The 24,408-nt window shown below is 38.2% G+C and overlaps 3 protein-coding genes across 4 annotated transcripts; 1 reads left to right on the forward strand and 2 right to left on the reverse strand.

Annotated features, from left to right (window-relative positions):
- The first annotated feature begins 1,038 nt into the window (after positions 1-1,038).
- TFIIS (transcript elongation factor IIS) lies at positions 1,039-3,599 on the forward strand. Its single transcript, XM_089603806.1, has 3 exons — positions 1,039-1,112; positions 1,315-1,474; positions 2,337-3,599. The coding sequence occupies exons 2-3, from the start codon at positions 1,319-1,321 to the stop codon at positions 3,306-3,308; spliced, it is 1,128 nt and encodes a 375-aa protein (XP_089459932.1). The 5' UTR covers positions 1,039-1,112; positions 1,315-1,318; the 3' UTR covers positions 3,309-3,599.
- A 187-nt stretch (positions 3,600-3,786) lies between these two features.
- On the reverse strand, positions 3,787-4,543 carry LOC149379777 (uncharacterized). Its single transcript, XM_089603794.1, has one exon. The coding sequence runs from the start codon at positions 4,261-4,263 to the stop codon at positions 3,868-3,870; it is 396 nt and encodes a 131-aa protein (XP_089459920.1). The 5' UTR covers positions 4,264-4,543; the 3' UTR covers positions 3,787-3,867.
- Positions 4,544-13,973: 9,430 nt separating this feature from the next.
- LOC149379778 (RING-finger, DEAD-like helicase, PHD and SNF2 domain-containing protein) lies at positions 13,974-24,116 on the reverse strand. Of its 2 annotated transcripts, XM_089602638.1 has the most exons (20): positions 23,995-24,116; positions 22,836-23,659; positions 22,539-22,745; positions 22,334-22,395; positions 21,562-22,021; positions 20,887-21,087; positions 20,468-20,723; positions 19,864-20,104; positions 19,317-19,486; positions 18,663-19,220; positions 18,079-18,245; positions 17,783-17,999; positions 17,475-17,675; positions 17,021-17,137; positions 16,669-16,911; positions 16,041-16,251; positions 15,553-15,767; positions 15,280-15,431; positions 14,942-15,185; positions 13,974-14,596 (listed from the first exon to the last, which is right to left on the reverse strand). In XM_089602638.1, exons 2-20 carry the CDS (start codon positions 23,645-23,647, stop codon positions 14,315-14,317), a joined length of 5,016 nt encoding a protein of 1,671 aa, XP_089458764.1. In that variant the 5' UTR covers positions 23,648-23,659; positions 23,995-24,116; the 3' UTR covers positions 13,974-14,314. The 2 variants fall into 2 exon arrangements, with proteins under 2 accessions (XP_089458764.1, XP_089458765.1); XM_089602639.1 differs by lacking the exon at positions 23,995-24,116 and having other exon boundaries at positions 13,977-14,596; positions 22,539-22,740; positions 22,836-22,999.
- Positions 24,117-24,408: the final 292 nt, after the last annotated feature.

The following is a 24,408-nucleotide window of genomic DNA, read 5'->3' on the forward strand; positions in this document are numbered from 1 at the left end:
TTTAAACCATTTTAATTAAATAATAACTTAGATATAAAAAAATTAGAAATAGTAAGTTGTAATTATGAACACAATTTTTTTTTAGCAAAACAAAAATTATGATTAACCAAAACTTTGAATTATAAAACTATTAATCGACTAATAATTTTTATCGTTTTAAAGTTAGTTTAGATAATTTTTATTTTTAGAGTCGTTTATAGAATTTTCGCTTTTTAGAGTTGTTTCTGAAATTTTCGTTTTTTAAAGTTGTTTTTGAAATTTTGTTATGCGTTTATTTATGTAATTTTAAAATTTAAATAGGTATTTTTGAATTTTTTTTAAAAAAAAGAGAGTTACTGTAGCATGAATAGTAAAAATTGGGTTTTGCTTTATATAGTAAAAAGTGGGTTTTGCTTTATATATATATAATAATGTTAAATACCCATATAAAATACTAGTGTCTTATCTTGTCTTTGAAAAATAAAAGGTAAGGCAATGGCAACCATGCCCATATAAAATCCGACCCATTAGTTTGTTGGATCATTTAAGCTGTGCAGATTTCCGAGCAAGGCTCGAAGGGATATGGTAAAATTGAAAATAAAGAATTATTATTGTTTGGTAGAGAAATCTAAATTGAAATTGATTATTTGAAGAAAATTCTAAATATTGATGAAAATAATAAACTGTTACTGCCTGTTCTTAAGCAGGAAAAAAGCAATTTAAGATATTATAGAAGGGTTTTTAACTAAAGTAAGAAGTACAAGGCTGTTTTAAGTTCACAAAAACACGAACACGATGCTAAAGATGTACACTTTTTTTAGTTCACAAAATGTTCGATGTTGAGGCACATTATGACAGCACGCGCCAAAATTTAACGAACAAACCCTACGACTAGTTCCAATTCCACACACTTGCCTTCTTCTACTATCTTCAATCTCAAGATCTCGTCCGCTCATTCTCACACGTGTAACTGACCACAGCCGTCAAATCACACACGTGCCAGCTTCCTTGCTTGTTGGTCTGATATAAACACACGGCGACCTCATTTTCCTTTCTCTTTTTTTCTTTCCTCGTTTTTTTCTTTCTTCTTCTCCTGATCAATTTCTCCTCCAAGAATTTCTGTTGAATCCTCTGTAAGTGTTTCTTTTTCATTTTCTATCGCTTCAAGAATTGAATTTATATTCTGATTTAAAATTGGTAGCTTTGGTTTCTTTCTGGTGCATCGATTCGCGAGGTTTTTTTTTTTCTTTTCTTCCGCGCCGTGTATTTCGCAATGTATTTGTTTTGAGTTCGGTATTCGAAATTTTTAAATGTTATGTTTTCGTTGAATAACAGGACTATGGAGACAGAGCTGGTTGAGCTGTTCGAGGCGGCGAAGAAATCGGCGGACGCGGCGGCGTCGGCGGACGGCGGCGCCGAGGAATGCCTATGCCTCGATGCCTTGGAAGAGCTAAAGAAGTTTCCGGTCACTTATCAGCTTCTTGTCTCCTCTCAGGTCTCGTATTCTATGCTATTCCTTGCTCGTGTTTTTGCGTTGTGCCGTCAAGTTTAAAGAACTTAATTTTTGGATCTGGACATTTCTAGGTTTTGAAGAAAAGTATAAATTTAGGAATTCGATTGAGTTTTTACGTGTCAAGATTTGGGAGTTTCTTTTACTGTCTTTTCTTTGTGACGTGGTATAATGTTTCAATGATTGTAAGGTTTCGTTTTATCTCTGCCATAAAACAAAAACAAAAACAATAAATTAGGAAGCATCAAACTTTTCTCGTTGAATGATATTGAATCGCCGTTGAGTTGCATATGAACATATCTTGGGGAGGAACACCTGGTAAACAGAATAGAGAAACGTTTTTGTGTATGAGTATGTATTTGTGGCCTGGCAATTAGAATCAGATGTCGAAGCTTTAATGGATCCATATAACTTTACATGCTAAGAGTTGAGAGTTCGTTTTACGATATTTTCTTTATTTTATTTGTGACGAGTTGAGAGTTCCTTTTACGATATTTTCTTTATTTTTTTTGTGACGTGGTATAATGTTTCAGTGATGGCAGGGTTATAGAAAAAATTAGTAAGCATTTAACTTGCTGATTGTATAAAGAAATGTTGGAGAATTATTGGAACAAACATTTCTAAGAGAGATAATACATGGGAAAAACCGACTAAATTGTGTGTACATGTGTGTTTGTGCCCTGGCAATTAGAATTAGATTTTGAAGTTTTAATTGATCAGTATAACTTTATGTTCGCTGGGGCTGGGTCGGCATTTCTGTAATGTAAGATTTTAGGGAATTGTGGTTCTTTGGTTGGGTCTCCGTAAACTGGTTTCTGTTTTGATCATCTTTCTTGCGCTCTTTCAGGTTGGTAAGCGTCTTCGATCACTTACGAAACATCCGAGAAAGAAAATACAGAGTGTTGCAACAGGCCTGATCGAGATGTGGAAAGAGATTGTTATAGCGGAGACGAGCAAAGATGGGAAAAACGGAAAGTTGGAAAACACGGCGTCTCCGAGACTCGAGAGTCCCAGGCCCGAGAAGATGCAGAGGACTTCTTCCATGAAGTCCGAAAGGGGTTCCAAGGCCGAGCCCGTCAAGGTTGAGAGGGCTTCGTCCGTGAAGGTCGAAAGGGGTTCCAAAGCCGATGAGCCCGTCAAGGTTGACAGAGCTCCCGATCGAAATCCGTTCGCCAAAACCGAGAGACCTTCCTCGGCAGAAAACGTCAAGGTCGAAAAACCAACGACCAAGGAAGTGAAAAAGCCAGCGCAAGGCTCGTCCGTAACTCCGAAGCTGACATCTATGGTCAGATCGAACGACTCCGCTCGCGACAAAGTACGTGAAATGCTCCACGAGGCTCTCGCCAAGGTAGCCAGCGAGTCGGGCGAGGAGTTCGCTGACCGGGTCAAAGCCCGTGACCCGATCCGAGTCGCCGTGACCGTTGAATCGGTGCTGTTTGAGAATTGGGGCAGTTCCACCGGAGCCCAGAAGGCCAAATACAGATCGTTGATCTTCAACCTCAAGGACTCGAAAAACCCGGATTTCCGGAGGAGAGTCCTTCTGGGTCAGGTCGAGGCGGAGATGCTGGTCGACATGAACACATCGGAGATGGCGAGCGATGAGAGGCGACAAGAGGTGAAGAAGATCGAAGAGAAAGCTCTGTTCGAGTGTGAGCGAGGAGGCCCGAGAGACGGAGAGGCTACGACAGACCAGTTCAAGTGCGGTCGGTGTGGGAAGCGCAAAACGACGTATTATCAAATGCAGACTCGGAGCGCTGACGAGCCCATGACCACGTACGTGACGTGTGTAAACTGCAATAATCGATGGAAGTTCTGCTGAAACTGCAGTGACAGATGATGAGATTTGCCCATTTGAGTGGAGGTTCTGTTAGCAAGTTTTCTTCTCTAGAATTGTGCTGGCCAATTCCTTTCTCAATTGTTTTTTTTCATGTCTCGTGAGGTGATTAATTAGTAGAGTCGGCCAGTCAATTACCTGTAGTGTAATGTAATCTTCCATTTTAAAGTCTTTCACACATGTAGGGTTTTTATTTAAATTTTCATTTAACTAGGAATTATTTGTTTGGTGTAATTTTTATCGTTATTGGATATTGACATTTAGTTCGGTTCTGGATTTGTGGTTCTAGAGTTGTACTTTTTTTTTTCTTAATCCCGATTGTACTGCGACTCTTGCTGTTAGAAAGAGATATCAAATAAATAAAAACTACGAGAGAGAACTTGATCTTGACCAGCTTGAAAACAGCCCTTTGAAAGCTATATATATATATATATATATATATATATATATATATATATATATATATCATAGGTTTCAACAAATTTGTGGCACTTTTTAACACTTCTTTCTCTTTCTTTTTCTGTGCTATTCTCAGTATGAAGATTCATTCAGTACACGTGGCAGTAGTAGAACTAGTAGTAGAAGTAGAACTAGTACGTTGTTTGAGAGCCTGGAAAACTCTGGAGCTTTGATCGAAAATCTGAGCCCTCCGATTGTAATCATTGGGCTCTCTCCCATGATCTTCCCCCATGATGGCTTCCCTCTCCAGACACTCCAGAAGCTCCGCCGCTTTCATCCATTCTTCTTCCTCCGCCGGTGGCTCAGCCGGTTTCGCCGCCGGAGAACCCACGCATTCCACTGCAACCACCGGAAATCTCGCCGCCCTCTGTCCCGGTGCCGGGACGACGGCCGGGACGCGCCGCCGGGACGAGGATTGCGGGATTTGGCGGGAAAGCGAGGGTTGAGTGGACCGCAAGTTTCTGCACAGAGACACTTCCATATTGTTTGTAGAGAATTGGTTGATGAGATAAGGAAATGTGTATGTGTGTATAACTGTATATAACTATATATATAGGGTTGTCGGAGGGTGGGGGGAAATGTGACCGGCGACCGCCTAGGCATGTCCACGTGGCGGGACGAATCTCGAAGCTTCACACGTACATGGAAGATAGACACGTGTTGGATATTGAGGCACGCGATTCGAAGCCTGGTGACTCATATAGAGTTATAGTCTATAAACTTGGATTGTATTTAGATTTAGAGACTTTTAAAAAAGGGAAGGTGTTTCGTAATGCCTACTCGAGTCACTTGCTTGAGCAAATCAAATTCTCTCAGGTCATATTGTAAATATAAAAATTGTACCAAGTCATCATTCATCGCCCAAGCAACGCAAGCCATGCAATTTGTCAGGATGAGTTTTTCAGAGAGGAATCTTTTTGTCTTTTTTTTTTATCAAGTTGCGCCAATGAAAGATGATTTTAATTCTTGTGATTGTTTCAAAATCTTTCCCGCGCCTATCACTGATGGGCTACTTTTAACGTTCGGTGAGTGGTCCACGTTTTTGGCAGATGGGGTTACTTTTCGAAATCCAATTTTACTGATAGCCGATAGGGCTCCAAAGATTATTTGAAGCTTGATGATACAATAAAACAAAAGCGCTACGATCAATAAAACAAAAGCGCTACGATCATTGAAACAACAGAAAGTAAAGTTGTTAATAAAAATAAAAAATGAAAATAGCTAATTTATCTCCATTAGGATAATGATTGCAAACGAGAGGCTTGTAAAAGAAGGAGTGATGTAAATTGAGAACGAGAGGCTAAGGCCCGTTTGGTTATATTTTCTATTCCTGTTTTCTGTTTTTTTATTTTAAATTCTATAAAACAGTTTTAGAAAAACTGTTTGGTTATAAATTCAGAAAACAGATTTAGAATCATGTTTCTGTTTTCTTTGAAATTTGTTTAAAAAACAGAAAACAATGAAAAATTGTTTTCTATTTTATCTCTATACAATTGAATGGAAAACATAACCAAACAACATTTAAAATATTCTGAAACGTAATTCTAAATCTGTTTTTTAAATTTAAAAATTAGAATTAGAAAACAGAATTTAAAAACAGAAAACGAGTTTAGAAAACTAAACCAAACGGCCCCTAACCTATACTCATATATGAAGAAAGAGAGACGATAACTAGCCTTCTAGGACTTCCTCTCATATTCCTATCATATTCTCTCTTTTTCACTTTTTTTTTCTTTCTTTCTAATATTTGCAAGAACGCCCGTGAAACATTGTTATGAGTAATTTGCTCTAAGAGAGACTTAGTTGTCTTTGGGTTCTCGGTGCGAGGACGAAGTTGTATTCGTGGTTCTTGGGTTTTCGATTAAGTACTTAGTTGTATGAGATATTCTTGTATTGTGAAAGATTGTTGATGAGGAATGATTGATATACTAGTGGACGAGCTTCTTTGCTTGACCACAACGGAGATTGGCCGAATTTTTTTTGGTGAACCCGAGTAAAATATCTTTTCGTCTTTATTTATTTGTTTAGCAATTTTATTCTTGCTTGGCCGTTTGATTTTCTTTTATCACTTATGAATGGTTTGTAAAATATAAGACAAAAAGTTTAGATATTCTATAATAGTATAAAATTTGCTTCCCAAACAATCACAAGATTTTTCGCCGGATAAAGATATTATTTGGGTGCTGAATTGTTTCTCGGCAACAGCCAGAGAAGGTAAAGAATGCGTTTAACTTTGAAATTGATTATTGATAAAATTAATGGAATTAGAATCGAATATGTTGAAATATTGCAGATACGAATTTTGAATCTTAAGTAACACATAGTAAATTCTGCCAAAATTTTAGTAGAATTTCATAAATTATTTATTTTTTTAACGATTTTCTAAATGTTTCTCATAAACTAAAATGAAGCGAGATTTACATGCCTGGCATAGTTATGTTTTATAAAAGGAAGGGTAGTGAATAACAGTGAATGAAATACTACTTGAGTGCTAATTATCTTATTGGAAAAGTGTGATAGTGCACTAAAGTAATGAAAGAGAAGATAGAAATGATGTTGGAGACACCACAACAACAAAATAAGAATAAAGAGAAGTTGAAGAAGAGATATATGTATCGAAGCTTTGGTCCCAACGATAGTGAAGACGACCTTGAGACTGGCGAACAAGAAATTTTCAAATAATACGAGAAAACACGTCATATTAGAGATCAAATATGTTTGAAGTGTCGTTTATGTCTATTAAACGATAAGCACGATGTGTTGTTTTTCTTTTACTTGTTTCATTGTATTTTTCTTTTATTTCTTTAATGTCTCATGGCTATATAAAGCCTCCTTATACTTGTATTTTTCTCATTAGATTTGAATAAACATTTTCACTCTCAATCATTCAAGATGAGAGTTAGTTTTTTCCCAATTCTCAAATCCAATTTCTATCTATTCGAACCTAGAAATGTAATATGGTATCAGAGCGAATTTTCGCATTCGATTTTCTAGGTTAGAGAAATCCATTTCGTCATCCCCGATTCCTCGACAATCGGAATAGATCTCCGACGACAAGCTCGGTGAAATTTCACGAAGGTCGATTTCCTTTTTCCTCCGAATCGTCACATTATTGAGCGCCTCTTCTTCTCGATTTCAAGTTCTTCTCCTCATCGCTTCATCGACGGAAATGCTTCATCGACGGAGACACATCGGACATTCGGATCGATTTTTATCAAGATTCATCACCGGTGATTTCAAGCCGTTTCATTCATCAAGAATCTTCTTCCGGCGAGTCCCGCCATGTCGACATTCAAGAGGCATCTCCGACGAGTTCCGCCGTGTCAAAACTTCAAGTTCTTCTTCCGGTGATTTTTCGCCGTGTCTAGGCTTCAAGAAAGCTGATTTTCGACCCCCGATTCCTTCTCCATAATGATTTCAAGCTCTTCGTGAGGCTAAAGCTCATGCCTTTCTCGGTCATGTCGCCGTGGATCCGCGGGTACGAGAAGTCTCGGGGTTCTTGGTCGCGTGGTATTTCGTTGATTTCGTCGTGGGTTTGATCTTCGCCTTCGACGCTTGGATCGCGATTGTCGACACGTTCAAGACCGGCTCCGAGCGCAAGGAAGCAGCTAGACCATTCGGTCTCCATCGAACATCAGACCAAGCTCATCCCCAATCTCCTCGCCGGAGAGTTCTCTCACCGGTTCTTGCTCGGCAACAGAGAGATAGCTATGTTTGAGATCCACGACTACGTCGATAAAGTGTGTGTCCCTGCTTTCAACGTCAAGATTCCGGAGTTCGAGATTTGGCCGAGTCGCGAGGCTTTTGAAAAGAAAAAGTTAGAGTTTTCCGATCGAGTCAAACCAAGCCATGACCGATTGGTATCATCTTTTCCAGTCGATCTTCATCAGCTTCATCTTCTCCTACCTCCTTGCGAAGCTCATCTCATTCGTCACGTCCTTCAAGGATGAGAATCTCTCGATCACTTGCCAGAAAAGCAACGAACAGTCGGCTTTGAAGCTCACGACGATCGGCAATTCGACTGAGATTTACACCGGCGATGTGGATTCCATGGCCGCCGAGCACGGGAGCGTGAGAAACGACAACGTAGCGGGAAGTAGCGATGATTGGGAAGGCGTTGAGAGCACTGAGTTTCAGAAAGGGGATTCTTGGATCTCCGCGAAAAAGGCCCGAAGGAGAGAGTTCCAAGCCCTTCGAAATCGTTCATCGCGGTGGCGATCCTGAGGTTTTGCTCTTCCCTTCGCCGTTTCACCAGTCAATGTTAGTCGTCCTGAGTGGGCGAGAAAGATCTGGAGAACAAAGGCTGAAAGCTATGTTTTGCAATTGGCGTTCAAGAGTCTTTTAAGAACATGCACTCAAGGTGTTCGACAAAATGCTTCTGAGAGATTTTTTTCTCAAAACAAGACCGGTTCTTCACAAAGTCAAATTTTTCTTCATTCATACGATCGAGGTCTTCTCCGAATTGTCTTCTCCGATATCCAAGTTCAATCCAAGATGAACTTTCGGGAAAGTTCATCTTGCGGGGGTGTATTAGAGATCAAATATGTTTGAAGTGTCGTTTATGTCTATTAAACGATAAGCACGATGTGTTGTTTTTCTTTTATTTGTTTCATTGTATTTTTCTTTTATTTCTTTAATGTCTCATGGCTATATAAAGCCTCCTTATACTTGTACTTTTCTCATTAGATTGGAATAAATATTTTCACTCTCAATCATTCAAGATGAGAGTTAGTTTTTCCCCAATTCTCAAATCCAATTTCTATCTATTCTAACCTAGAAATGTAATAGGTAGAAACATTTGTAGAGCATACTATTCGGACTCTGGTCCCCAGCTCAAAAAAATTATTCTCACCGGCGTCGGTACTTTATATATCGAATAGTACACGGGCATAAATAGTTGCCAAAGATGGTGAATCTAGAGATTGTAAAAGACTCTGCGGCTAGTCAACAAATATTTCACTATATTTTGAATTCTGATGTTAATCTTTTAGTAAATATTGTCGGACGTTTTCGGAAAACCGAAAATATTAAAAAAGTCCAATGGGCCGAGCCACAGAAAAGCCCATCAAAACCCATCCAAAACGGGTCCAAACCGAGTCCACACTCACATGCACCGCGGCCAACAAATATGTCTCTATTAATGAATGGGCTTATACTCAGAATGTCCATATGTATTCCTCCATTGACGGCTGCCATAAAACATGACCATTTTAAGGCTCCCTCCCGTAAACCTTTTCGATAGAATTCGATTTAGTTATCCAAAGATTCACTCACTGTATGTCATTTAGGATATAAGTCATTAAAGGTATTCATTTCATGATCAACGCCTTATCCGACAGAGTAAATTATTCTTTTTATTTACTAAAAAAGATCATATGGAGTATATATATGCTAGAAATGGTTCGCTCCTCTCTCATTTACGTTGCAATCGTGGAAGTCGTAATTGTCACGTCATTATTATTTTCTTTATTTCATCTTACACTTTGTTGTGCGATTCTTCGCTCTTACTTAATTAGTGAGGTGTATTTTGGTTTCGGTTTTGGTTTAGTATATTGAGGTTTATGATTTCATGCTAAACAATTTTGTTCCTAGAACAACTAATGTTTGTGAAGAGTTGAGTATCAGACCTTGCTCCATATCTAAACATTTTGAATTTTTCTTGCTAGTTTCGTGCTCGATCAGATTAGTTTTATCGTACTACCGAGCGCCACTAGTTTGCGAGACAACAATTTGTAAACAATGGAGAGTGCTTTTTGTACATAATTTGACTTCTTATTTTGAGTAGACTTATTCTTTAACAAACCTCTTTTCTGCTAATTATGGAAAAATCAGGTTAGTTTACTTCCAAGATATATAAGCGATATGTTCCTATCCGTTATGGAGACTAGTCAATGAAGATGTCAAAGTATTTCTTCAATTTCTAGTTGCTTGAGTATTGTTTTTCCCGGGTTTACAGTTGCCACGTCACTGACGATTTCTTAATGGGTTTTTGCCGACAATCTCTCTTCTTCTTTTTTTCTTTTTTCTTTTTGCGCGTTTTCTAGAGAAAGACAGAGAAAGTAAGAGAGAAGGGAGCTAAATAGAGAGCGTTTAGTAAGAAATTTATTCAAGATTCGTTTTTCCCTGGGTTTTGATTTTGGGGTTTTTTAGTTCTCCTGTTTTTGGGATTTTAGCTTATTAGAACTGAGAAAACTCTTCTTTAGCATTGTCAGTCGCTGCCTTTTGTTCTCGTGTCATGTTTGCATTTCTCATCAATTTGTTCATATTGCTTCCCTGATCGTTTCGAGGTGTTGATTTTTTTTTTTTCCCAATTTCGTGTTCACTTTTCAGATTTTGGAAAACCAAATATGATTCTCTTTTCCCATTTACTTCTGTTTATTTTCACATGGCTTTTGATTTTTGGCTACTCATCTTCCTTTATATTTTCAGAGGTACATATATCCTCTTCGTTTTAAAAATTCAACTCAACGAATATTTGAAATACAGGGGCTTGAATTAATTCAAAGAAAGCCAAACTTGAATAAAATTCCCTTTGTTGCACACTTAATTGGTAAAACTGTAGAGGATTCACTTAGCCCTCTCTCCAGCTACTTCCTAACTCTGGAAATTTCGTGTTTTTTTTTTTTTTCCCAGCTGATTCAAATAGTGTTGTTGTTGTGTGTGAAAGGTTTTTGCTCTACAAGCTGAGGCATTGTTGAAGCTTTTGAGACATGAAGAGGCATAAACATTTCATATGCCGTAGAAGAAATTATCGTCAAGTCAGAGAAGAGAAGCCCTTATAGTCGCTTAACCAAATCCAATTTTAACCCCTTAAATGCCACAATATTACAGATAAACAGTCCTGTATGTCAATTGTGTTTTGTTTAAAACGATTGAGTTTTAGCTTTGTCTTACTATGCAGTTATTTGCTTGAGCTTTTGGGCGGAAATACAATATAACTCGGCTTATACTGAAGGAGGTTAGTTTCTTTATCTTTCTGATTCTTTCGTTTCCTCTGTTGTTATCAACCTGTTAAATTGCTAGTGAAAATTATCAAAATCGTATTTTGGAATTACTGTCTATTAAAGTGGTCACTATGTAGTATGTACTCGATAGAACTTGGCTACCCGGAGTAAAAGCAAAAGAAACAATTTTAGTTTCCCCTTTTCTTTGTTGTTGTTTCTAGAAATACATCTATTCAATGTTTATTGACCACCCTTTTCAGATCTTTAGTGTAAAAAAAGGAAAGGCGGGTATAAATGAAATTAAAATGTATTTAAAATACCAAGTTAAGGAAAGAAGATTCAAGAGTTCTCGAATGGCTTTAACAAACCAATTGAGAATTTCCATTTTTTCTTCCCAAATTTTCAATTGTAATTAGTGGGTAGAGGGAAAGCATCATAAACTCAGAAATGGTAAATGAATTTTCCTAACATAATATCCCTGTTGTGTGATAAGTATGAGCAGCACAGCATATACTATTTTTTTTTTTTTTTTTCGGTCAGCCTGTTATCTTAATAAAATTTGTACACTCTATTTCTGGTCATGGCATATTTGCTAACTCTCTCTCCTACCATAATTAGTCATGTTCCTTAACATTTTCTCCCTAAATTTATTGTTACCATATGAATGTTGACGGTGACATTTAGATCTACCGACATCTGAGACGACAGCGAATAAAGAAAAATAAAAAGAAGATATGGATAGATTTCCGATAATTGGACGGAAAAGATAAGACCTGTTATTTGAAACCCACTACATGAAAATTGACAGGAACTATTTTTCCATCTGAATCGAGGGTGTTTATTCTATTTTATTTTTAATTCATGGTTTACTCTGCGCTATAGACTTTGATATAGAGAACTTGAGTCCTAGCCTGTAGCAGAGAAACAAACCAACAATGTAAGAAAAATGACAGCAATTAATTTGCCATCGCTGTCATATTCCGCTTCAATTATTCTCAGAACCAAAAAAAGAAAAGAAAAGGAAAAGAGAAAAGATTCAGATAAAGATCCTCCGCTCTTCCTTTTAATTTCCGCCGTCCGTCTCGTCCTCCTCCGACATCAGCGCCTTCAACGATGCGATCTCGTTCTCCGAGAATTCCAGTCCGACGCTCGCCAACAGGTCGGCGAAGCTCGACTCGGGCCGCTGATCTCGAGCACCGTCGACGCCAGCTGGCGAGGGAGGATCGCCAGCTGGCAGAGGAGCCGCGAGATGAGGTGGCATCTCGGCGTGCCTTATGAGCCACTGTATGGTCTCGCCTTGGGTACGGTTGCCAAGCTGGCGAGTCAGTTGAAGCACCTGATCTGCGTACGGGGCCGAGAGCCGGACCCGGGATTCATGGCCGTTGGCCTTGCAATGCCGGTCCGCTCGAGTGCGCCGCTTATTGCAAGATTTGCATTTCGCTCCCAAGTTCTTCTTTTGTGAGGACGGACTTCCCATATTTTCGAGTATCTTTTTCTTTCGGTTTCTTAAGCCTTGGGGTCGGCTCGTTATATAGCCGATTTTCGCGAATAAAAACATATCTGAAATTTTTTTATTTTTTTATTTTTTTATTTTTTTACCAAAAAAGAATGAATTTTTTGTTAGGAGTTTGAATGGTAAGTCAACAAGGTTGTAATTTGTGGTTCTTTTGAGGAACTTAATTTTTTCCTAGTACATGTTTGGAACGTTCTAATGGGATTTGCATGAACATTCAGTTCCTTTTTTTTTATTCTGAATGAAATTGAGAATCATAATTGTGAAATGTAAAAGACATTGCATTTGGTTAGGATTTGATTTTTTTTTCTGGATACAGCTAATTCATTTTTTTTTCCTTTAATGGTTTGGTCTTCAACAAAGTATTATGGTAAGGCTTTAAGTCATAAATGACTCCTTATCTCATTCTCGAGTCCCAATTCACTTTAACTTATGAATACGTGAACCACAAACAAACGACATTGCACGTGCGGGAAATTTCAAATACTGTGAAACGGCATAAAAAATCTAACACAGTAGAAATGATACTAATTGTCCCTATTCTTAAGATTTATACATATATTTACGCATAAAAAGACGAGAAATTATCTCATTGCCACCGATTTCATAACATTTTCTCATTTTTCATCAAAACACTAATTTGATCCAAAATGTCACCATCTATGTCAACAATATTGACATTTATTTTTGCCCTTCACTATTAGATGTCAACATTGTTGACATAGATGGTGACATTTTGGGCCAAATTAATCTTTTGGTGGAAAGTGAAAATATATTATAAAATTGGTGACAAATGAGACAATTTCTATAAAAAAGATAGTGATTTGGAATTTTTTTTAAAATGGGACATAGATGTCTGTCTCCGAAAAAAATGGGACAACCATGAATCATAGTGAAACGACACTAAAAGGGAATGAGTGATTGACACGTGAGTGGAAGTAAACGACAAGAGAAGGAACAAAATGGAAAAGAACACGAACGTCAGTGTAGAAGGACGGGAGTTGAATCACGGAGCAAAAAAAAAAAAATTGAAATTGAAAGATAGTAAAAAGAAATATAAGATAACATACTCGTAAACAAATCAATAAACTATTTAAAGGAGGCAATAGCATTAATTTCTGGCTTGTAAATCATCAAATAAAATTTTGCTGGGCGCTTTTAAAGTGGAACGACACTAAAAGGAAATGATTGAACGACACGCAAGGGAAAGTAAATGACATAGTCCTAAGCAAACTAATAAATTATTGGAGGCAACAAATGCCAAAAAAACAGAAGTAATTTCGGGCTTATAAAGCACTATAAATAAAATTTCGCAATCGCCTTTAAAGATGATATTCCTCCGGCGTTGTTCAATGGACAAGAACGCCATGTGGATAATTTAGCAAAGGAAGAGAAGAGTTTCATGATTAATCGGTGTATCGAAGACGAGAAAATTAGGACAAGACCCGATTCACCACCAAGCATGCAAACAACAACACAACATCTTTTGCTTTGGCCCCAATAAACGAGGCCAGCGAGCCCTCGAAGGAAAAAGGAGAGCAAATCCTTAAAATTTAGCTTTCAATAACACGAACTAGAAGTCGTCAAATTTTAGCGAAAACCTTTCGTAAAACTCACAAACCACTCAAAGTTCATCATAAAGTTGGGAGACGGAAAAAAGAACTCGTACTCACATTTGCTCAGTTCTTGACCGTTTTATGGGAAGCGTATAGTTGTTGAGGGCAAACTTGAAATCTCATCCAATTGTAATTGATAGGTACCGAATATTTGAACTACGAGTTTAACTTCTTGATATTAAGAATTACACACGAGATTTGAGAGAGGTTCCAGATACATTACACATATTTTCACAAAATGACACTTCCATATAAAGTGCTCTAACGCGGTTAAGGCATCTTAAACCTTAAAACTCTAACTCAACAATGTCACTTACAATAAACATTAATCATTTCGTAAACTAAATTAGCCAATGCAACTGAAATTTTCATTACTCTAATTAACACAAAATGAATAATGAATGATCTACGAAGAAGACAATAAGGCACCTAAAATTGTAGAAAATGCTTCCCAAACTATTACAAGACTGGTTCACCGGAAGAAGAAGGTTTATGTGTGTTGAGACGTTTCTCGGCGGCTATCGCAGCAGCTACAGAAGGTGGCAAATGCCTTAGACATTCGGTTGATTTATCATCGGAAGTGGAACCGGGTACACTGGACGGCGATGTGGCAAACAGAGATTCAATGTCTTTAAGGGTCAGAAATGGCTGGTCTTGATTCTTCGTGTTCCCACTAATAAACACTGTCGTGCTCTTGCTTCTGTTGAGTTTATAAATGCTCTCTTCGACCGTGTCTTTAACCTTCATAATAATAATATTAATAATAATACAGTAGTTAATTAACCACGTGAATTAGAAATATCGAAAATGGATGTATAATCTCTTATTAGCTTTATGCAAAGCAGATTTCTTCTTCATTTTTAAAACAGAATTGATTAATTTGCTCAAAAGACACTTTTTTTTTTTTTTTTTTTTTTTATGTTGTATTTCTTTCCCTCACATAAATAAAGATCAATTATCATATGAGGGGTAGATAATCCATAATGTTGTTTTGAGTGATGAGCTACGTCATTGTGAGCGTGTGTCAATATGTGCAATGAATTATTTGCGTGCAGAAATCTCGTGAAAATTTTGAAAAATACGTACGATGAAGCGATGGACGAGCGTCTTATTTTGCTGGCCGATGCGGTGAACCCGGCTGATAGCTTGAGCTTCGGCTGCTGGGTTGAGCAGTGGCTCCAAAAGGACAACGTGCTGTGCCTCCAACAGATTCAGGCCATTAGCTCCGTGTTGGATCAACAGCAACAACACTTGAACCGACGAATTTTCTTTCCCTCCTTTCCCGTGCTTTCCTTCTTTTGTGAATTCTGTGATCGCAACATGTGCTTTTCTGCGAGCACATAGTTTGTAATTGTGAATGAGAAAGCGGATCTTCCGGAGTTCGTTCTGAAGACCGGGTTTGACTATCATTATTATTATCTTACCTGCCACCTTTCATGCGAATGAAACTTATATCGTTTGCAGTGAAGGCATGTTCTAGAACATCAAGGACATCGTTCCAACTAGAGAAGACAAGAACCTTCTCTTCTGGATCTTTGGACTTGATCCATAACACTCTTCTTGTCACTGCTTCGATCTTCAATAATAAAGCCACGGAAAGTGAACAATAATGAGGAGAAAATTTCATTTTGTATCAGCCATATATTATTAGTAAATGATTTGTTGTTGTCAAGTAATGAGAATGAGTATGCATATACCTTGGTTCCGTATGAACCCTGAACTACAATTGACGATCCCCAACTTTCAGGGCCATCAACTGAAGTTGGAAAAGAAGTACAAGATTCGTTTTGTCTGTCGTCAACGTAGGCGATATTTCCAAAATCGGTACGTTGTCGACACGTCGGACATTTTATCCACTTACGCTGAGCCTCGTTATCTTGAAGTACTCTTCTTTCAGTCATAACAATTAAACCTGGTATAATGGGGTCAGAGTTCACATTAGCTTCAATTGTCTTGTGAGGAACTGAACAATTCTTATAGAAACAATAAAAAAAATAGTAAAAAAAAAATCATGCATCTTAGCTTTTTTTTTTTTTTTTTTTTTTTCCGTACTTGTTTACATTATGTATGGAACTTAAAAGGAAAACAATTCAAATTAAAGGTATCAAGTATGAAAATGGTCATTTGCTTATGCCGACAACCGATGATTGTTATGTGGTGAAAAGGGTGTGAGAACAGTTCTTACATTTACAGCACGTAACATGCCCGCATTGGAAAACCATTTTTCTGGCGCTCAAAAGTTCTTGACAAACTGGGCATGACTCATCATTTGCTTTAGGCACACATTGACTTTTCAGTCCCGAGCATACTGAAGCGGTAGCGGACAATGCCTCTTCTTCTGGCGACGGATTATCCGAATTTTGTGATGGCAGATTCTTCTTGGCTTCCACCAATCCCTGAAAGCCAATCGTCATTTGTTTTAGTCAAAGCAAAAAATGAAAGAAAAATTAGATAAATCAAGTAAAAGAAAAAAAAAAGCACAAGACTTGTTTCGTGTTCTGAATTAGATATTGAGGGTATAATAATAATAGATAGTTAGGGGGTTAAATATAGAATACTTAGAAGTAGCTAGGCTATAAATAAGAAGAATCAGTAGAGATTAGGTATGGAAAATGGTTTGAGAAATTTAAGTAAGAAATTCTCATTTGGGACAGCACGGACCTCTTGAAAGTCTGATATCACCTATTATACTTTGTTCTGTTTATATTTCAATTGATCCAAAAATATAAGTTTGTGTCATTTTGACGAATTTTTCACGGTCATATATCATACGGAAGTAATAGTAAACCTATAAAAACCAAAAACACAAGTACCTGCAAATAGCGAAGCTTCCCTTTAACGGAGGACAACATGTTCACGGCCACAAACTTGTCGCTAGTGTATTCCACACTAGCCGAAGCCAATTCGAATTCACTCAGCGCATTTAAAGATTCGTCGTCGTCTTCAACTCGCAATTCCAATCGTGTGGTCGCCATCTTGATCTCATCGTGAGCTTGCAAAACTTGTGCTTGGGCTACCGCCAGAGCCCTCGAATGCGCATATTCCTTTCTCATACCCTTCGAGGGGTAAAATAGTAATAAAGTAGTTAGAAGGCAATATCGGTATGATATCAACCTAATTAAAAAGGGCGTAAGAATAATCTAGGATGTGACGAAAGGGATATACCTCAAGCATGTGCAGGTGCTTGGTTGCAGCTGAGAAAACGTCCCTTCCTAAGTAGGCCTTGCAATGGTTTTTTATTACTCCAAGAACAACCTCCAATTCTGATGGAGATTTTGAAACCTATAAACCCAAGATTGTTTTCAAGTAAAAGAAGTGAGCGAGTTTCCTTCCTTATCAGCATTCTTTTGGTTTGTAATCTACAACTCTCCATATGAGTTCCTAAGTTATACGGATAGTTGCGCTTGAGTCCCTGAACTCTAATTTTAATTAAATCCCGCTGTTTGATGATGTTAGAGATAAGGCGGTAAATGACATATTTACAGCTGATTGAAGGTCTTTAGTGTAATTTTACTTACTATTTAAGATCCTAATATACCTAAATAAAAATAAGGTTAAACTATATATACTTGCAAATAGTTTAAGGATATGCATAGTACGTGGGCAAAAAATAACTAACCACGATTTTTTCCCGAACATCTCTTTTCCTTGATTCTTCGTGTCCATCACCAGATAAGTTTGATGTTTTATTTGGCTGCGTCAAGGTCCAATAGTATCGGTTGAGTGCGGAGTTTTTCTTCTGCAAATCAACAGCCTCCTCTGCGGATGTTATTGTGCCTCCTTGTGCTTTGTTGAGACGAAAAAGTCTTGCTTCATAATTCTGGTGGCAAAAGATAATCCAAGCATAAAAGTCCACGAAAACAAAATTTTATTGAAAAAAAAAAATTCAAATAAAAAAAAACCAACAACTGCTCTTCTGTAACAAACCTGAAATAAGTCATCTAGCTCACACATTACACATAAAGGGCCATCACCATCGACCTGACATTTTTGACAACACCGCACACGCAAAATATCCTCCTCCTTTGGCTTCTCCATAGTCTTATCAATCGCCAAAAGTTGATCGAGCAAAAAATTCCTACATTCTTCCAATTCGTCCAACCCGCTCTGGATGTGATACTTTAGACCGCTTATGGATTGGAAACTAAGATAAAACCCCATAAGGTTAATCATTTCTAATTAAGCAGTAAATAAACTTGAACTAAAGCAGTAATTTACTTTACCCAGTGGGAATCCCAGATGACTTTGAATTATTTACACTTGCTGATATGGCTTCTTCGATCTTTCGGATCAACTCAGTAGAGAAGTCATCATCTTGCTCAGCGTGAATAAGGCCATCCATCCACCATGACTTATCTTGATTATTTCTTTCGTCAATTGCAGAACAAACCTTCGACATAATTCTTTCAAAATTAGATAGGAAAAAATAAAACAGAGCGGAGAAAGATAATAATAAATAATAAAAATTGACCTGCTCTAAAAAAAATTAAAAAAAAAAACATTAAGTAAATTACGAAGAGGTCTCTAGATCAAGATAATAAATTTAAGAGATAAAAATGAGCAACAAATCTACAACATGCATCTATATTAAGATTGTTGAGGATATATAGATGACTCAAGAGAGATGTTCTCCGTGAGAACTGAGCTTCCCACCATAATAGAATTCACCGTGTGTTTCATATTATTGAAATAATGCAAAATAAATTTTTCTTATAAGCTGTTTTATAAAAAAAAAAAAAAAAAAAAAAAAAAAAAAAAAAGAGCTCCATAGCCACGTTAAGGCACTATTGTAGTAAAGACAATATACCTGCATATATGATTTTTGGAAATCTTCCTGTGCAGTGTAAAGCCTTGAATTGAACACAGTTAAGAACTTCTGTTTCACACTATCACAGGCCACTCTCAGAGATTCACCACCTATGGCACAGGCAGATGTTTCGGGTGCATCGTCGCATTCGAGGTTTACACTTGAACCGTTTTCTTTAATATCAGTTGTATTATCTTCTGGACCATCATCCCCAGCGGCGCTCAATTTCCGCCTCTTGAAAACATTCTCAAACTTTCCACTACCATGTCTTTTTAAGACCCCCTTCTCGGCGATTCGAGACGAGCCTTTCTCACTTACGGGGCACTCATCTCCCTGTGGAAGAATCTCGGAAAGATTGTGAAGGATGTGAATATTCACCAGAGGATCCAAGCGAAAATCGTCAGAGTGCTCTTCAGCTACGGCCAATCCCTCCTTGTATAGCGATGCTGCCTCGTTAGTATTTCCCTGGATCATCGCTATCCCTGCGAGGCCGTTCAAGGAGAGAACCAATCTTCTCAATGACTCTTCTCCTTCTTTCTTGGTCTTGCTTATCAGAACCTACAGAAGAGGGATCCTTGAAATAAAAGGGGAAAATTCACCATCTAGGAACTTTTTGAAAAATGTGGACAAGTATTTATAACGTGTAGCTTTTACCATTAATATCTCCTCCATGGTCATGGGTGACTGTTGCAAAGAGCGTAGCCCCGAGCTTCCCACTTGAGGATGACAGCACGCTTGTCGGAGCTTCAAAAGCGTGTTCAGAAGCTTACCCGCATCCTCGTGGGTGATGAAATGATCCGATGAAGCATCGGCCACTACGCCACCTAGGATAAAGAGAGCATAAAATTGTTTCAATAAACTAAAAACATTAGGGGTATGTTTGGAAACTAGAAAATCTGAGGGGGGAAAACGCGAACCAATTGTATTTTCCTTGTGTTTTGGATTTGGATTTGAGGGAAAATGTAAACATAGATTTGGGATTCGGGATTACATTTTTTCTAAAAAAAATAAAATTCAGGCAAATTCGCACACGTTGGGGATTAGAAAAAGGATTCCATTCTATTCCCTTGAATTTTCCTGTGACTTTCAAACACAATAGAGAATTTTTATTTTTCATCGTAATACCCGGGTTAGAGATATAATATCCTATAAGAAGAAAAAAAAATCTTGACCGGGGTTGCAAAAGAGCGTCATAACCAACCTGAGGCTTCTCTTTTGAGGAGGTCGTTTCTCAGACTTTCGATAATCTCACAAGCAAAACTTGCACAGCTCTCGTGTTGCCGCAGGTAAAAGTGCTCTTCAACTGGAGAGAACGAGAGCCAAGACGTGCAATCCTCCTGAGGAGGAAGCTGCAACTCATCTGCAACGTGGGCTTTCGATGAACGCCACATTATTTGTTTGAAGAATTTATGCGTAAACTTCATAGCCCCAGCATCGTTCCCCTGCAAAAGTTAAGATGTTAACTAAGAAATTGGTGCAATATACAAATTTGGAGCCAAGTCTTTGAAGGAAACACAAAAAATGGCATATCACTGTAAAATAATAATTATTAAAAAAAAACAGTATGCAGACAAATGACTTGGATGCTCCAAAATATTACAGCTTTACACAACTGGCAACACAATATTTCTGTTAATATACCGAAGAAACAACTACCGAAAAAGTTTAACTTTCACAAATTTTGTTCACCAAAAAAAACACCAAGGGTCATTTTCAACACTCGACTGCACTGATGTTCAATTATTACTTTATTATAATGTAAACAAGAAATAATTCTATTTTAAAAAGTCGAAAACATCTCATACCTCATATGGATCTCGCATAATGTCAACCCACCATCTAGAAACATCAAAAGGGCTTGCTTTAAGAAATCTAAGCAGGCCATAAAGATCGTCGAGTTTCCGTTGAATGGGAGTCCCTGTTATGCACCAGCGATACTTGGCGTGTAAGCGTTGAGCCATCTCCGTGGCAGCAGTGGAACTACTCTCCACCATTTGAGCCTCGTCCAAACAAACCCTCCACCATGATATTCGGGTCAAATGAGTTGGAATTACAGGGTACCTGCAAATCCAGATTAAATGTAATACCACAACTACAAATAATCCAACAAAAGACTAAATCAACAATTTACTAGGAAGCAAAATCATATAAACCCTTTTAAAACCCAATCTTCGGAAAAGGAAAAAAAAACATAGAGGACATATGTTACAAGTTATGAAAGAACCTTTTTTGGAATCTCAAGAAGCGTCTATCACCATCATGCCTATCTGAGTCGTGGGAAAGATCCTCCCTAAGCACGTCATAGGTTGTTAACACAATGTCAGCGTTTACAAGTTCTTCGATGTCAAGACCAGCGCTATTTGCCAGCGATGCTTCCCTCACTCCATCGTAGATAAGAGTTTTTAAGGCACCCGGGCGTGTATGGCTAAGGTATTAAATAAAAACAAATCACTCAATCAAACCAAAAAAACAAATAAATAAATCAACGTAAAATACTTGCAACCTATGAATAACATTATAAAAAAAATTATTTTATTAATGAAAAACGGCAGTGGCAGAGTAAATGATTACAACCAAAGAAAAAACCGCTAACCCTGCTTAACTTGGATCAAACACTAGTTCAACACGCCAGCAAAAAATAACATGGAAAAAAGCCAACTAGCCCAGTCCCGTAACAACGTAGGGAAAATAAAAATCTGAAAAATCATCACACATTGAAGAAAAAAAAAAGCCATAAAGCTAAGCTATGATTTGTTGCTTCCATGGACTGGCAATCAGTCCAAACTTCATTTTCGAATAGGCCTTTGTCATGTTATCTTATATCGCAATTTTATTTCGTTTTCAACTCGCAGCATCAGTGAAACCACTCTTAAAGTCTGAATTCAAACATAAGACTTACCGGGTTATTTCGGCACGCCATTGAGGCAATATAGGAGCTGGACATACTATAAGAGTGGCACCAGAGGGTACAGGAGACTCGACGGCTTGTTTCAGTTCCGAGCAACGCTGACAAATATATTCTCCGTCTCTTTCAGCTACGATAGTCGCGTTCTTCTTTCGATTCCGGCCTTTCCCGTCCTTGGTGACTTCCTTGAATTCTATGGGCTTCCCTTTCACCGAGTAACCAACACAGTCTGCGTGTTGCCACGCGTTGCACATGTCACACTGTACCCACATTCCCTTGTATCTGCGATTCTCGCTCACGGCCCCACATACACACTCAACGCGCTCCTTTTTCAATCTTCTGAGGACCCTTGTATCTTCTGAATTTTTGTTAACCGGGCTATCTTCATATGCTTCCTTGGGATGAGCCAAGACGCAAGCTAGTAACTCAACAGTCTTCCCCAACCCCATCTCGTCTATAATAGTTTATCACAAAAAAAAGGGAAACGAAAATCAGAGTGAAAATAGGAGGGAAAATGTATTAACTAATGAGGGTATTCCATTTTCCATGGAAAATCGGGTGGAAAATGAAATCAATCCAAATTTTTACGTGTGGAGCCCGTGTTTGTCTATTTTCTCACTTTCCCTTCTTTTCTCTCTCATTTTCCATGACTTCCAAACACGACTTAAAATTTTAATTTTCCCTCCAATTTTCTTTTTCCCCTCGCATTTTCCAAGTTCCAAGCAAAGCCTAAAAGATCTAAAAGGAACTAGAGCACTAGGATTACCAGCAAGGATACCACCAGGAACTCTTTCCGAAGAACAATCAGGCTTCAACGACACTTTCCCGCTGAAGATGAAATGTTTACATATTAATTGGCAAGGTTTTATATATGCATATAAACACACAAATTCTGAAACGAGAAGTTGAGTTTTTTTTTTTTTTTTTTTTTTTTTTTCTATAAAATCCAAATCGACAAGAGAGAGTGTTACCTGAACGGGTTGTAAAACATTTTCGAATTACCACTTAAAAACTCCACAGGCAAACACCACGGTGAAACCAACGGGTCTTCTTCGTAGCTGGGCTTACTTATTGCACACCCTTTCTCTCGCTGCACCATCCAATGAGCAGCTCGGCGCTGATACGGTCTCAGTTCCGGAACCAAGTCAGGCAAGTCAACTTCAAGCATCGCATCTGTTCTACAAACACACAAAAAAAAAAAAAAAAAAAAAAAAGAGGTCTCAGTCCAAATAAAAATATCATGTAATGAAAACACACCAAAAACTTACTTGGATGGTTTAATGGCTTCATAAAACCCTGCAACGTCAAACCTTCTTCTTCTACCGTCCAACTCCGTATTTGAATCACTACCAGTTTCGACCGATACACCGTAACGAGCCTCGGAGGTCACTACTTCGGGCCGCAACCAAGCCATGACATTCTTCATACTCTTCCTCCAGACCTTACAAGTATTTTCCAGAAGCGAATCGCAAGCCTCTAAAGCGTTCCCGAGAATCTCGACCCTAAGCCTCACCGACGGAGCTTCCTTCAAGACCCAGCCCTCCTCGACGACCGGCCTCAGGGCCACAAGTTTCAAGCTGACCAAGTGAGCGAGACCCGAAACGCCCTCGTCCGGGCCGTCAAAGCGGCCCGATAGAACTGTTTCGAGCTCATCCTCTGACGGGCCTTTCTCGACGAACTCGAGAAACACGTCCGCCGAGGATAAGACGGGCCAGTGGTGGCACCACCTCATCCGATTGCCACGCCCCGTCAGATTGTTCTGCAGCCGAAGCCTCAACGCGTACTTTTCCCCGGCAAAAAAGCCCTTGGAAAATCGTTCCCCGAAGTTCAAGTCGAGCAGAACGATCTCGGAGATATCGAGGTGCTCGGATTCGTCCGAGCCCGAGCCTAAACCAGACCGCCCGTGAACTTCGACAAAGTAAGGCTGGTCTGTCTCACTCTCACCCAATTCATTCTTCCGTGCTTCTTCCGAACCTAAGGCTAATGATCTTTCCAATTCCGCTTCTAACTGATTAGCACTGTGATCACTCACGAATTTTCCACCGGACCGGTTTGGTCTACTTTGCTTTCTTCTACCCATTCTATGCTAATTCTACACACACACCCACGATTATATAAAAGAAACTCAGTTCCCAAATTAAAGTCACCAATTTTAACAAAATTTCAATCTGCTCCTATGGCAACACAAAGCTAAGAAGACACCGAGCATACAAATATAACTGAAATAGTAAGAATCCTAATAAATTCATTGATTGACATGATAATAATAATAATAAGTTCTATTTTCTTTATTTACGCAGGCTTTGGGAAAACAATTCCGCACCACATTACGTAACCGAGAAGTACAAGAACTTAATATGAACGAAAAGAAGAAGAAGAAGAAGAAGAAGGAAAAAAAAAAAAACAAACAAAATTTTATAGACGAACCTTAAATATGTGATTGCCAGGTGATGACGATGGGGTTGAATAAAATCATATCAATAACCCGCCATTGACGAGTGTCGCGGAGAGTGAAACGACGAAACTCGGGAGCGTTTCGTAAGCTGGTGAAGATGACTATAATTTAGGTTTTGAATAATTTTTTTTTTCTTTTCTATTTTCTAATTTTTGTATTTGTACTGAAAAATTATTTTGCAGTTGTTTTCAAAAAACTGTTTGGTACAGTTTTCATTTTTGTTTTGGAGAAATTGAAAAAACTATTTGGTACAGTTTTCATTTTTGTTTTTGAAAAAATGATAAAAAATAAAAACTATTTGGTACACATTTTGAAAAAATGAAAAAAAAAAATGAAAACTATTTGGCGGCGTTGGTGAGACTCGGTGGTGATTGAAGAAGATGGTC

Source organism: Urtica dioica, chromosome 12, assembly GCF_054948205.1.
Source record: "Urtica dioica subsp. dioica isolate 48M chromosome 12, U.dioica_male_clone48M_v1_H2, whole genome shotgun sequence".
NCBI classification, from domain to species: Eukaryota; Viridiplantae; Streptophyta; class Magnoliopsida; order Rosales; family Urticaceae; genus Urtica; species Urtica dioica.

Excerpts from the sequence above, each read along its gene's own strand:
- LOC149379777 (XM_089603794.1), bottom strand. The coding sequence starts at position 4,263 with ATGGAAGTGTCTCTGTGCAGAAACTTGCGGTCCACTCAACCCTCGCTT.
- TFIIS (XM_089603806.1), top strand. The coding sequence starts at position 1,319 with ATGGAGACAGAGCTGGTTGAGCTGTTCGAGGCGGCGAAGAAATCGGCG. Across the intron at positions 1,475-2,336 it reads AGCTTCTTGTCTCCTCTCAG|GTTGGTAAGCGTCTTCGATC; the intron begins GTCTCGTATTCT and ends GCGCTCTTTCAG.
- LOC149379778 (XM_089602638.1), bottom strand. The coding sequence starts at position 23,647 with ATGGGTAGAAGAAAGCAAAGTAGACCAAACCGGTCCGGTGGAAAATTC. Across the intron at positions 17,138-17,474 it reads ATGTTCGGGAAAAAATCGTG|GTTTCAAAATCTCCATCAGA; the intron begins GTTAGTTATTTT and ends TTGGGTTTATAG. Across the intron at positions 15,186-15,279 it reads ATTCGCATGAAAGGTGGCAG|AAAAGCACATGTTGCGATCA; the intron begins GTAAGATAATAA and ends ATGTGCTCGCAG.